Here is a 17,543-nt window from a genome sequence, read left to right as displayed (position 1 = left end):
ATTGGAATTTTCTTTTTACGAATAAGGATATCCAGAAGAAAATAATTATCTCGAAGTTTTACATCCTCGAAAGTCAATTAGCTGCTATCGAATCAAGACGTCTTTTAATACAGGAGCTATTTTTCATACATGAACCGAATGACTGTTTATGTTGAATCCAGTTTTCCTTCTGGTTAAAAACTGAAATGTGGAAGAATTTGACTCTTTCATTATCAAATAATCTATGACTTATTCAGAATTTCATACTTACCAACCATGTAGGATTACAGGAAGAAAGTAACGAAGTAATTATGGCGTTCGATGCTTTCTTTGCAGCACGAGGTTCGCTCGACTGTGGCAAGGTGCACAAATTTCCCGCCATCTAAGTGCTCGAGCCCACGATATGAAGCCACTGGCCAGATGGATGCGTACAAGCTGATGCGTAGTATGACATTGCGCAATTTTGAATTAGGAGATAGCGCGAAATAATTTTGCTTCCTTGAACAGTTTGCAAACCGGCTTGCACACTCTCGTAATATCTTGATCATCTTGACCTCGACAGTACACAATGAGCAACGAAAAGGTAGCTTTGTGTTTTTTGCATTCTTCTATGTGTTCATTTTTAAAATGTGTGTAAGTTTCAATGCTCAACAGATGAAATTCTAAACAGGTATCTGAAGAGGCTCCTGTCAGTCCAGAAATTCACTTCGAACCGCTCGTCAGCCTTCCCAAGGTTGATGTCAAATCACTTGAGGAAGACGAAGAGGCCCTCCTGAAACTGTAAGTGTATTTATCTCTTGAAATGTTTAAACTTGAAGTTCAACTGACTTTGCAAATGCTCAATCGTTACGTGGTAATATTTGTCCGTTTTAATTTGTGAACCCAAACAGTCGCGCCAAACTGTACCGATTTGAAACAAGCGGTGAAGAAAACGAATGGAAAGAAAGAGGTGTCGGTGAGGTGAAGATCTTGAAACATGGCGATAAGGGAACACACAGAATCCTCATGAGAAGAGACAAGACGTTTAAAATCTGTGCAAATCATTACAGTAAGTTTATGTTTCTCAATAGATTCAACTCGTAATCGCCACGATGGCGATATTAAATTTTGTATTGAACGTCCTGTTTACAGTCGAGCTTTTCCCAAAGTGTTTGCTGACTAAGCACGTTATTTTCCTGCACTGAGTCGTGGTAAGTCTCTATCAATGTAAGAATTCTATCCATGCTAGCCAATAGTTAACAACGTTTGACTGCATCAGTTGGAAATACCAAATGCATCTTAATATGTGACTCCTCGAAGGGTATTGACTGGTTTATAATATATTTGATGTTCCTACTTCATTCATCTAGATGCAGAGATAGACTAAGGTTTAAGAACACCTTACTCCTACACGTAGTTGATAGGTCTAATAATTATTATGCTACAATGTAGTATTTATCGGTGTTAATCCCCAGATATTCAAATGGAAAAAAAAAAATTATCCAATTTTTTTTATCATTCTTGAACCCAAACAGAACCCAAACAAACCCAAAGTGCCAAAGTGTATATTTGGTTTAAATCAGGCAGTGAAGAATATGTTTGGATAGAAAGAGGAGCGGTGTATCTATCTATCCAACGTATGTACAAAGTAACAGCAAATACATTTGAAAGCCACTATCTCAAACTCCCAAGGGAAATTTAACAAAAGAGCGAGACAGTGGAGGTTATAGATAGCTAATGGCTGAAAAAGCACATCCAAGGGAAATGTTGTGAGTTCAAGTTAGTGGGAGTGCAAGATATCTGAGTTAGAGATCTAGTGATAACAATCAAACTTCGGTTCAGTTTCTGCAGCTTGCAAGAACCTATGGAAAATATTTTTTCATTTCTTTACCACACAGTCATTCACACAGAGTTTATTATAAAGAAATGGAACAGATTTAAACTTTTGCATTCTAATATAACCTGAATATAACATGTGTATTTCTCTACTGTCCTAGTCACAAAAGGCATGGAACTTAAAACAAATTGTGGTAGCGACAGAGCGTGGGTTTGGACTGCGCTGGACTTTGCCGATGAAGAAATGAAAACTGAAACACTGGCTATTAGATTTGCCAATGCAGAAAGTAAGTATTACTAACCCTGTCAAAAGAACATCCAGTTTGACTGTTCTTTTGACGGGAACTTTGGAGTATCGCAGCTCAATATGCCAATATTGATTGACAGTTTGCTTCATGCAACTTGCAATCATTGATTCAAATTAGCTTTTCAAGCAGGAACTGTCAAGTTCTGTTTGAGTTTTGATAGGTTTTGGTTTTCACTTTTTCCAAATAAGAAATTATACTGCTTATTGTCAAAGGCATATTACAGAGTAGGAGAAAATAGTGGCAGTTTGAGTTCAAATTGGGATCCATGCATCAAAATTGAATTGCCAAGCAAATTTGAATTTTTTAGCCTAATTTCCAGTTTGGCGATCTCTACTCAAAGGGTCTGATATTTCTTTTAATCTGTTGATAAACTGTCAACCAATGAGTTATTATTTTATCTCTCTCTGTAGTATTGTTTACTGCTGTCAGGAAAAATGAAAGCCAGAACTTCTTAAGGTTATTTCCCAGAATTGCATTGTGCATCCTTACTGCGCATAATTTCACGCATGATTAGCACGCGGGCATTAAAAAATGGCGGTTTTTTCTTTACAGCTGGACCTCACCATAAAAGTAAATCGTCATTTTCTCGCAAACGAGTATGGTGACCTATCATTTTTTTTCTGTTGTTTTGAATTGACTAATAAATTTCTCTGTGTAAAATAAATATGGACCAATTCTCAGTGTAGAACAAAAAGCAATCATTGGAGACGTGAATTTAGCACGCAATTGTGACTACAATCATGGTGTATGGGTATAACACATAATATACATGGGTATAAACAAGGTGCTGTTGCTCCTAAACAAACATGGGGACCCCTCATTTTTATTTCAAAATTTAAGTTCCCACAATATAAACAATCAATAGGCAAAGTTTGACAAAAATCTCAGTGAAGGTTCTATTTCAGTGGAATGACCTTAAAAGTGAAGCAAAACTTGCTAACGTGCTCAAGCAAATTATAGCCTACGTGTAGCCGTACCCAGCCCCCGAGGGAAAACGGGAGGGAGGGAACGTCTACGAAGAGCTGACACGAATCGTGTTATGTGACGTCAAGCTTTTGCATGGAAATATATAATGGTTCCTTATTGGATAAAGACTGCGAGCAATACTTTCGAGAATACTGATTGGCTAAAATAGATTTGTGCCAAGCCGCAAAATGTCTCACATTCTCACATCTGTACGAGTTTAGAGTTGCGCTAGTAAGTGGCAACTACAGACGTTCTGAGCATTTTAGAAATACCGGCAACTGATGAGATCCGCATGGAGGATCGAAACCATGGTCTTGCCTGAACTAAGCCGAACAATGGCATATACAAGATGCAAAACAGTCAACAGACTTGCGCCTAAACAGCTACATTTGAATCATGTGGTGCCAGAATGACCAACAACAAATATGATATGCGTGATAAGGATCTTCCTACTGTACTTGTAAAAACAGCTCTAATCACAGCCGGGCCCGGTGTCACGATGTAGAATGCAAGTATAAAGCAACATGTTCACGGTAAATTTCATATTTTGTCCCCCAAAAGCAAATTTGTGGAGACTTGAGAGCATATCTTGCAATAGAAATGAGCCTAAACAATGCATAAACACATGGAAAATTACAGAGGTGTCAAACTCTACGAAGCGACATGCAGATAACAGCGGAAACTATGCAGACCTATGACCTTTAAAAATTTGCCATAGCACGATCTAACGGCTCAACTTTACTCAAAATTCCTTCTTATTAGACAACATGAAGTGCCCTTCATAAACACGAGTGAAGCGACAAAAAAGGTCAAGTGACCGAACAGAGAATGGCAAATGTACAAATGTCATGAACCGCAGAGGTCGCTTAGGCTAGTCAACCTCTTCGAACTTAAATTCGCGCATTCTAGCGAATTTTTCGGCTGGAAAACAAGGCCAACTTTCTTCAAACTTGTGGCGTAGTTGATTCTCATAGATTTTTGTAATTCTTCCAGGTTCTCCTGCAAATTATTTCTCTTCTTGAGGAGAACATGACACTGCCTACAAATGTCCTCTGATGTAGCGTACACATGGAACTCCAAATTTGCGAGCGCGACGTTTACATCAAAGATTGTCTTCTTCTTGCTTCTGACCAAACATCACTCGTAATTCTTTTCAATCTCTTTAAAACACAATATACACTTGAAAAGGGGACTGAAAAGGGACATTGACTTGCAAATAAACTCCAAAGAATAAATATTTACGAGGCCTTTGTCTGCGCGAGGACACGAGTACAGACAGGAAATATAATTTGTTTGCATAACTTACATAAATTACTGTGACGTCACATAACACGATTCGTGTCAGCTCTTCGTAGACGTTCCCTCCCTCCCGTTTTTCCTCGGGGGGTGGGTACAGCTACACGTAGGCTAGCAAATTAAAGTGAAAAAACGTTCTTGGTTAAAAAAGATTAAAAAACATAAGCGTTCTGCTATCAGTCTATAGCCTTTAAGGAATGAAAAATGTAAGCACGCAAATGGAATATATACAAAAAGGGGTGCAAAACATTTTATAAAAATAGAATACAAAAAGAAGTGTGAAAAGAGCTAAAAAATAAAAATGTAAGTAAGGTCTAATTACAATAAAATGGAGTATTGCTTAGGCAGCGGTTTTGAGTTATTATCCACGTCGACAGTTTTAGCTGTGTGCCAGGATTCTAGTGTTTTTCAAATGCAGTAATTGGCTTTGTCAATAACACAAGCATTATCAAAGTCAATGGAGTGGTTGTTTTGTCACGCATGGTTTGCAACATCTGAGCCCTTTATATAGTTTTTCAAATTTCGTTGATGTTCCTTTTTTCGGGTATGGAAGCATCTTCCGGTTTCTCCTATGTAGTTCCAAGGACAGTCTTTACATGGGATTTTATAAACAACATTACATTGGAGATCTGAAGGTTGTCTGAACTTCAGAGACCGGAATTCTTGTTGAAGGGTTTTGAATGGTTTGTTGACCACACAGATTTCATTGTTGCCGAGTAATCTTGGAAGAGGCTCGGTTAGGCCACTGATGTAAGGGAGGCATGGAAAACCCTGGTACGTATCCGATGGCTTGGCCCATTCGAAAAACATAGAAACCAGTTCTTCTGGTGGAGGAACTGTAGGTGAGGGTGGCTTCTTATTGAGAATGTTAGAAATAAAAGCCGATGGGTACAGGCTGTAGCCGTTAGCTTTGAACGCAGCCCTGACTTGGTTTGTTTTCTGTGTTTTTCCTTCATGGCTGCTAGGGAGGCTGGATGCCCGGAACAGAAGGGTCGAGACTGTACTGATTTTGTGTTTTATTTCACAGTGGGAAGAGAAATCCAAGTATCGATATGTGTGGGTTGGCTTCTGATACACGTCAATGACGGCAACAACATTTCTTCTGGAAACCAAGGTGTCCAAGAAGGCAATTTGACCACTGTTTTCAAGTTCAATAGTGAAAGAAATTTTGGGATTGGAGACATTTAGAGTATTGTGAAAGGAAGAGACAGTGTCCTTCTTGATAATCATGGAAGAATCAACAAAAATTTAACAAGAGTTCAACAAGAATTCCGGTCTCTGAAGTTCAGACAACTTTCAAATCTCCAATGTAATGTAGTTTATAAAATCCCATGCAAAGACTGTCCTTGGAACTACATAGGAGAAACCGGAAGATGCTTCCAAACCCAAAAAAAGGAACAGCAACAAAATTTGAACAACTATACAAAGGGCTCAAATGTCACAAACCACGCGTGGCAAAGCAACTACTCCGTTGACTTCGATAATGCTTGTGTTATTGACAAAAGCAATTACCGCGTTCAAAAAACACTAGAATCCTGGCACACAACTAAAACCGTCGACACAGACAATAACTCAAAACCGTTCCCTAGGCAATACTCCATTTTACTGTAATTAGACCTTATTTACATTTTTATTTTTTAGCTTTTTTCACACTTCTTTTTGTATTCTATTTTCATAAATTTTTTTTTGCACCCCTTTTCATATATATTCTGTTCGCGTGCTTACATTTTTCATTTATTAAAGGCTATAGACTGATAGCCAAAAACTTATGTTTTTTAATCTTTTTCAACCAGAGAGTGTTTTTTCACTTTAATATGTCTTATCCTGGTTACAGCTCTATTTTATGCTCAAGCAAATTTGAATTGTAAGTTACAGTTTGCCTCAAGAAAACTGTCAATCAATCAACGTTACTAAGTTCCTGTCAAAAGAACGTCTGGTTTGACAGTAATTCAGACTCCAAATAATATATATTTAATCTAATTGACTTTGTCTGGTATATTTGTTTCTTTAACAGTTGTCCTTGCTTTATGATATCACTTACACAGGAAGCTTTTACACATTTTAGAAGTCCAAGTTATGCTATTTCTATTATCTAAATTTCAATTTAATTCTGGAAAAAAGGACATTGTGTGGCTTTCCCCAAATCCTGTTTTTGTGTTTCCACAATGTTTAAGCCAAAAACAGTTCAGGGTAAAAGATTAATAGTTCGTGCCTTCTTATTGTACTGATGTACTATTTATGACTTAACTTTTGCCAAGTATTATGATGCATGTACATGACACAAACTGAGGAAGGCAAAAGCATCAGTATTGTACATGTTTTCCTTCTTGAGTAATGAATGCTTTTAATGTTACATACAGATGCTAAGAAATTCAAAGACACATTTATCAAGTGCCAAGGAGAGTTGCCAACAGACGAGACAACAGATGAACAAGAGAGCAACAAGCTTGCGAAAGAACTTGAAGGTCTTAAAGTCAAGGAAAGTAATGATGAAGAAGACAAAGAAAACAAGTCAGAAAATAAAGACAATGAAACTGCTAGTAAGAGTAGTGAAACAGAAGAAAGTGAAACTACAAAAGAGGATAAATCAGTGGAAAGCGAGGATACACCAGAAAAATAGAGTGTTAGTAGTATTGTAGAACAGATAACATTGTACGTGTATCGCAAGTATGTCATTTTAGGCTGAAATGAGTTATTCAAGAGTAAGTACTTTGCTCTGCTTTCCAGAGCTTTGGCAAAAAGGCCTTCTTTGGACATTATATACGACCAGTAGTTGACCTTATTCACTAATGCTGCAAAACAGTTACAGTTAATTGTATGTAATCTAGACAGTCTAACTGACGTTAAGGCATTTTAAACCCTCTACTGACGACCTTTTTGTGTCTGCTTGTACATAATACACTTAATTGGACTTACAGCTACTTGTGCAGTGTTGATTAGTGACACTGTTTATTTCAGTCTGCAACTGAAAAGTGTTAAGTGACTCACAGCTCAGTTTAGCTAATCTTCATGGCCAATATTTTATTATGATTGGCTTGAATCTAGATTTCAGTTTGCACCATTCATGAGTAAGGTCTCTTTGCAGCAACCATATTAACAGCTCTTGCAGGTTGAGTAGCTTCACAATCTCATTCCAACTTGATGGATGTTCGCTGTTATGAAACAAACTATGAGGTAAGGCTAACTTCAGAAACTTTCACTGCTCTCAAGATATCAATGTTTATAAGAAAATCAGAATCAATGGCTGAGTTTTACACCCATATACACTGTACAGTATTGTACTGTAGTCAATATTGTTTTGTAATTTAAGTGGTGCACTTTGGGTGTATCTGGGTAGCACTCATTTTGGCCAACAACTAATTCACCAGTTTTCCATATTTACTTTTAGTTGTAATTTTTTTTTGATGTCATCAAATTTTAAAATTCGTAAATTCCTGATCCAGCTGCAAAGCTGTCTTTTGTATATTTTAGGACTACATTATTATATATGCCAACAGTATTACTCAGTATGTACCATTTCGATAGTTTAAGAACATTATTTTTTTTGGAATTTCCAAGGTCAAGGATGTCATTTTTTGGATTTAATACCAACATGATATTATTAATAAGAAAGCTAATAATATTTATGGCAAACTTCATTTAATTTCACGTTATTTTCCTAGTGTTGTACACCAATTTGGTATTTGCACATACTATATAGCGTACATGTAGTTTAAGTTGACATTTCCTTAAAACAATCTCTCTCATTAAGTTTTGAAAGTACCAAAGATTTAAAATTTGTACAGAATATTTTTCTCTTTGTTAGAACTTCAAATGCATTTTAGAATTTGATGACATCACAGCAAAGTAAGGTACATTCATTGTTACCAAGTGTCATTCTCAAAACATGTCCTTGTAACATTTTGCTAACTTGACTTCTAGCTTTTCAGAACTCGAAGAAAGTATTTTTCTTTAATTAAAATGCCTTTGTGTAGATAGTTCGCACTTTCCTCGAAAACTAGATACCTTTCTTTCCTCTCAGATTAAATTTTGATTGCCCCCCTTTGTACAACTGAATTTTAGTTCTCTTTTTCATTTCTTTTCATGTCTATTGTGCTTCAGAGTATAACTCTGTTGTTTCCGAGAGTAGTTGTTGGTTTTGTTTTAGGGACATAAGTAATTTTGGGTTTGAGTTGATTTCAAATACCAGTATTATTGCTCTCCAGTAGTTTGATTTTTAGCTATTATATGATTAAGTGTATACTTTTAAAGATGTTGCTAAAATTTATGAAGCTGAATAGCGATATTTAATTTAATATGCAAAATAAAATTAGCACCTTAACTTGTTGGCAAGTACTTGGTAGAAAATTCAAACAACAATATTTTGCTCTTCTCTGCCTCCTCGGCCTGCGAACACAGACGTATTTTCTATCCTTCAAACGCACACTTATTTCTGGCTGCTGTTGGAAATACTGTCCCCTTGGCTTTTGAAAAGTCGGAAACCTTCGAAATTATTTTATGCTAAGTCTGGGATCAGGTTTACAAATTTTTTTTGACATGTACAGTTATAAGCCTGCAAATGAAGTGAGGCTGTGTTTTGTTAAGAAAACATTAAATAATGAGAGATCTGGCAGATGTTTCTCTTGGGAATGTGTCACAGGGAAGTCACTAATGGTGACAACCTTGACCAGAATATGCATCTGAATTCTAAAAATAACAAAGTTTGATGGAGAATGCACTACAAAGAAACAATTGCCATACTCTTGAAAGACCAGGTTTCTTGAGTAAATAGCACCTGATTAACTTTCTGTCTGGGTTTGGGGACTGAGCAGTTGCTGTCGTGTTCTTGGGCAGGCCACTGTTTTGAGGGCCAACACAATGCTGGGCCCAGAGGGTAACCCTCCAATGGACCAGTATCCATCCAACATGGAGTAGAAATACTCTTAGTTGTCTCATGTTACAAAAACAAAACGGTTGAAGCACCAACCCAATGTACCACTTGGCTTCAATACTTTCCTCACCTACATTGGAAATTCTGAAATATTGAAAACTTCAAAAACTAATCCTTTCCATACAACACCCCACTACAGAAGAGTATTTTAAAACTGTTAAAAGTAGTAGTAAGCAATTGAAACCTCAAAACGTCTGCAAACAAAATTAAAATTATGTGGAGTGGGATCCTTTCAACCCAATACCTACTGCTTTGTTCCTAACTAACTTAAGTTGACAAAAAAATACACTTTTTTTTTTTTACAAATTATTTTATTTTAAGCTCGCTTCCTTGCTTATTTTGTCAGCTTGTGTGAACCCAGTCAAACCTTAGAACTGATTCCAGGGGGCAAAGGGACTCGTATGAAAAGAACAGGGAACTCATCACAAGCAGTTTTGGTACCTCTTGGGGTGTTCAGCCTCAAAAGGTCCACAGTGGGAGCTTTTGCAGTACCTTTTAGGGTATTGAGCCAGAAAAAATATGACAGGAGATACACTGTAATGTGTTGTTCTGGAATTGGTACCTCAACGGGGTGAAACACATTTCAAGCCACGCCCTCAAAGCAGGATCTTGGTATCCCTTAGGGGTTCTTTCAAAATTTTCAATGAGCACCCTCGTCCTTTTCATATGGGGTCCCCCCGAGAACTGATTGCAGAACAACATACTAGTATGTTTGAAACACAGGTTCATGATTCTTCATCGTGCCCTACAGACACTGAAGGGTCAGCTTGAAAAATAAATTCCATGTTGCCATGCATTTGTTCAGTAGTAGATCACAGATGACATCAAAATGTGACCAGTACTTCATTTCAGTGGGCTCAAAATGCCAGGACTGGGGATTGTGATTGGTAGACCCGATCCATTCTCTTTCTTTCATTTTTTTCAAGGTTTGTTGATTGCCACGGTAATCAACATTGGCAGAAGCAAAAAACAATCATATCGCCAGTTAATTTTTGAACCTCACAGGGTGCATGTGATAAAAAGGTACAGGTATCTAACACTGCATCGTGCACATGTATGTAGTTTTCATAACATGATTCATTTTGACTACAAAGCCATCTTTCGACAAGACATAATGCTTTTCACAGAATAGATCTGTCTAGTCTAATTCTCTTGTTGCAATGATGACATCTCTGGACAGATCTTTCATCTCAGTTTGCTTCAAAAGGATTTGAAACTTCTCTCAATGTCTCATTTTTACACCCTGCAAAAAAAAAATCAATCTTGTTATCTCTGTTCTGAGTTTTCAGTCAGAATGTTAATTGCTTATAACATACTGAACAGCACAGTACAAGTCATTATTTCTTTGGAACTTTCATTTCATTTGTCCATAAAATACCATACTTCTATAAAATTAAGCTTCCATGCTCAAAGTTTCTTTTCACTGATGGTCATCGAGGGATATGGTTCCAAGCCAGTTACATGTATCGACGTTGACAGAAACCTTACATGTAGTAAGGAAAGCAGTCAAACAATCTATTATTGTCTAAGCATAACCCAGTGGCTGAATGACATACTGATAAAACCGATTTACTGATGGTTTTGTTGGGTGCTTTAGCAGTCATCTATCATTCAAATTGTGCCATTACCAATAGTTTCTCTTATGATGCATAACCCATCAGACTTGTCCATAAGTTTAGGTCAAACGCTGAGCTCAGAGCAAGAAAAATTTCAGTGGCACTTGAAACATGAATGCGAAAAGCACAAGGTAGCAAAGTGCAAGTTTGACTAAGTTGTCTCGCTCGCAAGTGGCTTAGTTTCTCTCAGCAGCTGTCTATAATAGTATTGCTTTCAGTCTTTCAGAGCATAATGAAGACCACATAATTAACATGACTTGCCAGGGATCCCAACTCAATATCTATATAGCATATCCGCATTAGAAATTCTGCGGAAGGTTAAAACTTTTCCTCCTCTTCTTCCTCTTTTTAAAGTGAACAGATACATCTGAGGGTGATTGCAGAGTGATCAAACAACCAAACATTTACTTACTTTTTCACTACTTGAACCACATCTTCATCTTGCAGTACATGCTCCTTACCAACTTTTTGTGGACTGAATTTTACAGAAGAGCCCCAAACTAATGCACTGTAAAGGGTAAAGATTGATAAATATACCAGTTCACCATGTTGTACAAGTACATAACCAAGGAAACGTCACTTGCACCAGTTAGAGTTAATTCAAGAGAGTGGAGGAATTTCTTCTCCCCCCTAGATGGAAGCTTCAGTAGTCCATTGTAGATCAGAGTTACCCCCAGCATTGAAGTCATAGGTACCCATTCATACCCTCCTCCCTCCCTGGCCCTGATTGAAATACACTTAACATTTGAGCACCACACCTGCCAACTATATACATCCATGCGAGCTTTATTTTTCTACATGATATCAACTCATACAAAATTATGTTCTCTTCTGGCATGTTTTACCTTTAAATTACAATTGAATAATAATCTGTAGATAATAAAATCAAATTAAAAGATAATAACATTATCATTAAGAGCTAATATTAGTAAATGGAACTGGCTATGTATGCAAGGGTTCCCTCAACCATAAATCACCTGTTTGTTTGTAATAGACTGGATTTATAATGACTCATGAATCAATGTTATGTGCAGGGAAATTAGAGAGTGATAAGTGTGAAATTTAGGAAATCTTACTAGTTATAATTCTGGCATGGTTATACATATGTAAGTGACTTAATAGTAGCAAAGTGTTCTTGACTAATGACTTACTGTTTGAATTCTTTCATGATGCTCTTGTGTAGAGAGTTACAGAAATCCTCCACACTTGAAAGGCCATTTTTCAGCACCACAGGGGCCTCATAATCTGGTAGCTGACCTTTTGGCTTTGTGTATCTAGCAATGACAGAAAAAAATTCTCAAAACTCCATCTGATACTGTTTTGACACTTATGCCTTGAACAGAGACACCAAGGGATTAGTAATACATGTAGTATTTGGATAGAGTGGAGAACAATTCAGGGAGTAATTGCACAAGTTATTTCAACATCAGACACGAAGTGTGTAGCGCAAGACTGATTTGAGATTACAAGCAAGATTAATTGAATTGAACTGAATTGCACTCCACTTGGTCCAGGTACTAATAGATCGTACCAATAACAAATTTGGAGATTAAAAAACAGTCTTTTACGAATTCCTTTTGAGTGAAAAAGTCAATAGTGTTTTCTATAAGTTTTGTGAACTGTAACAAAAAGAACATTATGAAGGAAGCCATTAAAGTGCAGGTAACTGATGTGCGAGTCACATTAGGTATCCAATTACAGGTATCCAATAACAAAAGGTTACAGCTGGATACCTGTAACTGGACACCCAAGTGATTGCACACTGATTATGTGACAAATAAGCGCATGGGGATCCAATCAAGATCAAGAATTTTGTTACAAATGTGATTAAGCGTGTTATAGCTAAGGCAGGGAATGTTTTAACTTAAAGTCATTTTAAATTCAGGAAAGGAATACGGGAGTTAACCAGAGATTATAATTTAATGATTATTATATTACATGTACATTGATTTGGTCATGTTCAGTACCAAATTTATCACCAATATGACAAACTGGTGGAGGCACGGTGGCCTCATGGTTAGTATGCTCGCCTACAGATCATAGGGTTTGGGTTCAAACCCTGGCCAGGGACACTGTGTTGTGTTCTTGGGCCAGACACTTTACTCTCACAGTGTCTCTCTCCAGCCAGGAGTATAAAATTAAATGGGTATCAGCATATTTAATGCTGGGGGCAACCCTGTGATGGACTATCATCCTATCCAGGGGGGAGTAGAAATACTACTAGTCGCTTCATGCTAAGGAAACTGGAGATAAGTGCCAGCCTGATGGGCCACTTGGCTCATATGCAGGCTTTACATCAACAAAATCCTGAAAGCTATTAATAGAAAATGTTTTAAGTTAAAAGTTTCCACTCACATTCTTATGAGATTGAGATATTCCCAGGTCTTTTCAAGCAGATCATCAAAGTTCCACTTGTGGTGAGCTGACAATGGGACAGCATGTGGGATCCTGTAGATTAAATCTAATTCTTCGATCGATATTTGATCAATTTTGTTCAGGATATAGATGCAAGGAATGTAAACCCTGCAAAGCAAAAGAGGATTTATTTAATAATTTTTTGGTATAAATTACCTTTTCCAATGACGTTAAGCTAATAAGGCATTCAAATCATATTAAATAATTTCTGTTTTAGGGTCAAACCTCTCAATGCAACATAACTGCAAATTATATGCTATTGGTGATCTTACTGGGGATGCAAGTCCAATTTTGCAGGTTGCATAACCCTAGCTCCTAAAGGAACGTAATATGACAGCCACAACATCGGCCTAACTGATCCTTACTGTCCATGTAAGCTGAACAACACTTTGAGAAACTGTCATCAATGAAAGAAATACACTGTAACATCTATTCACAGTACAAATTGCAAGGGTTTACCCACGCTCAACAAAGCTCTACATGTATTTCAGAGAAGTACTGCTGCCACTATTTACCTGTTTCCTTCAATGACGTCAATGAGATCATCAGTGGTGGCATCATATCTCAGGGTGATGTCAGCATTAGCAATGCGATATTCACTTAAAATGGATCTCACAGAGTCAATGTCCAGCTCTGATTGGGTGCACTGTGACACAGCAACAAAAAAAGGATATTACAAATTAAAAAATATTTTACAGATCCCATGCATTGTGAATGGTCACTGCTCTTGCAAAAAGTGTTACGTTACATGAATTACCTAAAATTGGTTGAAATATTAAATTCAGATCAAGTATGACAGTGGTTCAGGTGATATTCATACATACTGTAGTTTGGAGATTAATTCCACCCTTTTCTTTCTTTCTGAATGTAATATTTGGTGGTTCCTTGTTGAGCCTGATAAAAGCATGGAACATTTAAGTCAATAAGAGAACAAAGAAAAATAAGAGAAGGCTCTAGAACAAGATGGTCGTATCAAAAAATTGCCTTCTGAACCTCAAGGTCTCATTCACTGGCCTGCAACAAATACAATTCATAAATCATGGAGGCAGGAAACATTTTAAATACACTTACTCTCGACTGGGTATTGGAACAGTTCTACATTTGCTACAAAACAACTGGCATAGTTCTAAACATGTGATAAGCCTCAGGATTCTGGTATGCAGACTGCACAATCATGTAAATCATCATCATCATGTTCAGTGATAATGAAGATAAATTATAAAATATTTTTATTGTTACCTTATTCCAAACCCTTCAAGTTCATATTCAATAAGTCTCTTGTGCCCCAGTGGTTTCAGCACATCAAGCACAATGAAGATCAAGCTACAGGTTCTAGCAACTGTTTTGCAAATGGAAAGAAAAACACACACATGAAATCCATCTGTGCTTGCAGGTTATCTACCTCTGCCAGTATGGATACTTTTTGACGAATTATTTGAATCATAAGAAAACATAGCTCAAACTGATGTTAGAAATGAAGAAGCAGTCAAATTCTTATAAAGCCAGTTTAAGTGCCACCCAAAAAGAATTTCAAAGGCTCTACGAAACAAAATAATTCAAAATCAAGTATAATAATAATAATAATAATAGTAATAATAATAATAATAAAGATAATGATGATGATGATAATAATAATAATGATAATGAGGTGAAAAGCTCAATTAGCACACCTGCGATGACCTGTCGCCCTCTTCCTTTACCATCCTTAGCACCCTCAATAATCCCTGGTAAATCAAGGAGTTGGATTTTCGCCCCTTTGTACCGAATCACACCTGGTACAGTAGTAAGGGTTGTGAATTCATAGGCAGCAACCTCTGAATATACACCAGCTAAGTTGGTTAACAGTGTTGATTTGCCAACAGATGGGAATCCTGCAAAGAAAACAGCAACAATATCGGATCATGTGTACTAAAGGCATCCATGGTCAAGTGTCGATCAATACCCTCCATTGATACCCTCGATCAACCCTCCATCGATACTCGACCGACACTCCATCAACACTTTGGTTGACACTTGATCGACACTCCATCAACATCTCAGTTGACATTCGGTCGAGAGTCAACTAAGTTCTGATTGATTCATACGAGTGTGTCCACCCACACTTGGCCTACTATCGACCGATTGTTGATCAAAATGTCAATAGAGTGTTGATGGAGTATTGATCGAGACGTCGATTGAGGGAATCAATCGAGGGTATCGATCGACACTCAACCATGGATGCCTTTAGTACACATGACCCACAATATCTGTAACAAAATTCTCTTTGCTCTTTTTAAATAACAGTTTGTTGAAGTATTTCTAGGAGAAGTCATGGGAAAACCTTTTTCAAATCCATATTTCCATTCTCAGCCAACAACTAGGAGTTTGACTACATATCAGCAAACTGTCAGTACAACCAGCAAAAACACTGCGGGGTTCCTGCAATGGACTAGTGTCCCATCTAGTGGGCGTAAAATACTTCTGTAGTTACTTCATTCATGGCTGAGGTCACTGGGGTTGAGTGCTGAACAGTATTTAAATGAGTCACTTGGCTCATAATACAATCTGTCAGACTGAGACAGATCCAATCCCCTAACATAGTTTTCAGAACTACCACTGAAAAAACCATCATGATCATAGTGGCACAATAATACTTTGAGCTTGAGACTGGATTATTAATGCTTACATGGCACACATCAGAATGCATGGAATTTTGAGCAGTGACAAGGTTCTTGAGCCATTTGGTACAAGCAGACATTGTTTTTCAGAAGGGTTTCACCTGACTTACCAACAAAACCTATTCTAGCATCCCCAGTCTTTGCAACATCAAAACCTGTAGAATTACAGAAAGGTAACTTAAGTAAGTTGTGCGAAATCTGCTTCTAAATGAACTTCAACAAAAAGGAAATTTGATAGTATTACAGTGTGTACATGTACGTTAAGCATGATAGAAATATGAGGAAGACGTTAATGAGTATCAGTATCTCAAGTTACTTGGTAAAAAAAAAATCACATTTCTCCCAATAAGGGTAGCACACTTTCTGAAAAAGAACCTCAATGGCAAACATCTAACAATATTGATTACCATGCTGTTTCCAAAAGTATGACTCCAAGCTGAATATAAGCTTACTACAACTGGCACATTTAGGAACATTTCAGGTATTACGGAAGGAGGGGTGCTTTCAAAACAAAAAAGAAAAGACTGCCAGGGCACATAAACTTCCAAAAGGTCAAACCCAACCCCCCCACCCCCCACCCCCGCCACAAGAAAAAAAAAATCCTGCCACAACATCAATTCAACAAACACTTTCCTATCAAATTCCATTTAACGTCAAATCACATAAACAGGGTCAAAAATCTGAAAGTTTCCTATTGTAACCCAGAAAATCATGGGGGTAGGATAGGCAGTCAAAACCTCCCCATTAGGGGTAAGGAACAGACGCCTCGAAAACCGGTCTCTACTGCTCCTCAAAATACCTCGTACCTTTTTCTGCTGTTAAGTAGGGAAGTAAAGAGTGGGAGAAAATCGCTAAGATAAAAATGTGTTGCTTAGCTTTTACAGCGAGGACACTCGAACCGCGAACACAGTTTGATATTTTTTTTGTACATGTTTTTAGTGACCATAGAATGCGGGTACTTCTTTTAAGAAGAGTATTTAGTGCTTTTACACTTTAAAAATGCTAACATTATACGTTACATGAAGAGCTTTTATTCTATAGTCATCAAAAAATGTTAAGTGTTCACGTTCGTGTCCCTTACACTGTATAAATAAGCTTACGTGTTGATTACAACATGATCACCGTCTCTCAAAATACTGAGATGAATCAGGCGATTCCGCTTCGTATTGACCATAAGCGATCGAACATGACACTAACCCTCTCCTGTCGCACCCCCTCCGCCTTTTGGTGTGATCAGCTCCCTTCGTAACTTGGCCAGTCGTGCTTTTAACAATCCAAGATGGTGGGCTGTCGCCTTGTTCTTCTGTGTTCGCGCCATCTGCAATTGATCGAAATAACGCACATCTAAGACTTAACTGAGAGACGATTTGTAAATAAGACACAAGATAAACACCTCGCTTTCTATTTCCGCGATTTTTTCAAGGATGCCCATGATGAAACACGCGAAAATATTAGAGGAAACACAAATCTCTGATTTTTCTCTCCATACACGTGAGCTGGTACTATATATGATGTGTGTACCGGCAACACGGAAAACCGCTGACAAGTATTTTTCAAGTTC

General features: G+C 37.4%; 2 protein-coding genes across 3 annotated transcripts; one reads left to right on the top strand and one right to left on the bottom strand.

Moving 5' to 3' along the window:
* The first annotated feature begins 424 nt into the window (after nucleotides 1-424).
* On the top strand, nucleotides 425-8,691 carry LOC145462623 (ran-specific GTPase-activating protein-like). Its single transcript, XM_081446193.1, has 5 exons — nucleotides 425-562; nucleotides 650-759; nucleotides 870-1,027; nucleotides 1,956-2,081; nucleotides 6,725-8,691. Exons 1-5 carry the CDS (start codon nucleotides 548-550, stop codon nucleotides 6,982-6,984), a joined length of 669 nt encoding a protein of 222 aa, XP_081302319.1. The 5' UTR covers nucleotides 425-547; the 3' UTR covers nucleotides 6,985-8,691.
* Nucleotides 8,692-9,338: 647 nt separating this feature from the next.
* On the bottom strand, nucleotides 9,339-17,535 carry LOC145462621 (developmentally-regulated GTP-binding protein 1-like). 2 transcript variants are annotated; one of them, XM_081446191.1, is made up of 11 exons: nucleotides 17,376-17,533; nucleotides 17,180-17,300; nucleotides 16,093-16,137; nucleotides 14,996-15,196; nucleotides 14,565-14,664; nucleotides 14,150-14,219; nucleotides 13,841-13,971; nucleotides 13,266-13,433; nucleotides 12,062-12,184; nucleotides 11,323-11,418; nucleotides 9,339-10,537 (listed from the first exon to the last, which is right to left on the bottom strand). In XM_081446191.1, exons 1-11 carry the CDS (start codon nucleotides 17,412-17,414, stop codon nucleotides 10,531-10,533), a joined length of 1,101 nt encoding a protein of 366 aa, XP_081302317.1. In that variant the 5' UTR covers nucleotides 17,415-17,533; the 3' UTR covers nucleotides 9,339-10,530. The 2 variants fall into 2 exon arrangements, with proteins under 2 accessions (XP_081302317.1, XP_081302318.1); XM_081446192.1 differs by lacking the exon at nucleotides 9,339-10,537 and having other exon boundaries at nucleotides 11,319-11,418; nucleotides 17,376-17,535.
* Between the last annotated feature and the right edge of the window lie 8 nt (nucleotides 17,536-17,543).

This window comes from Orbicella franksi, chromosome 12 (genome assembly GCF_964199315.1).
Source record: "Orbicella franksi chromosome 12, jaOrbFran1.1, whole genome shotgun sequence".
Taxonomy (NCBI): Eukaryota; Metazoa; Cnidaria; class Anthozoa; order Scleractinia; family Merulinidae; genus Orbicella; species Orbicella franksi.
This window is presented reverse-complemented; position numbering and strand designations above follow the sequence as displayed.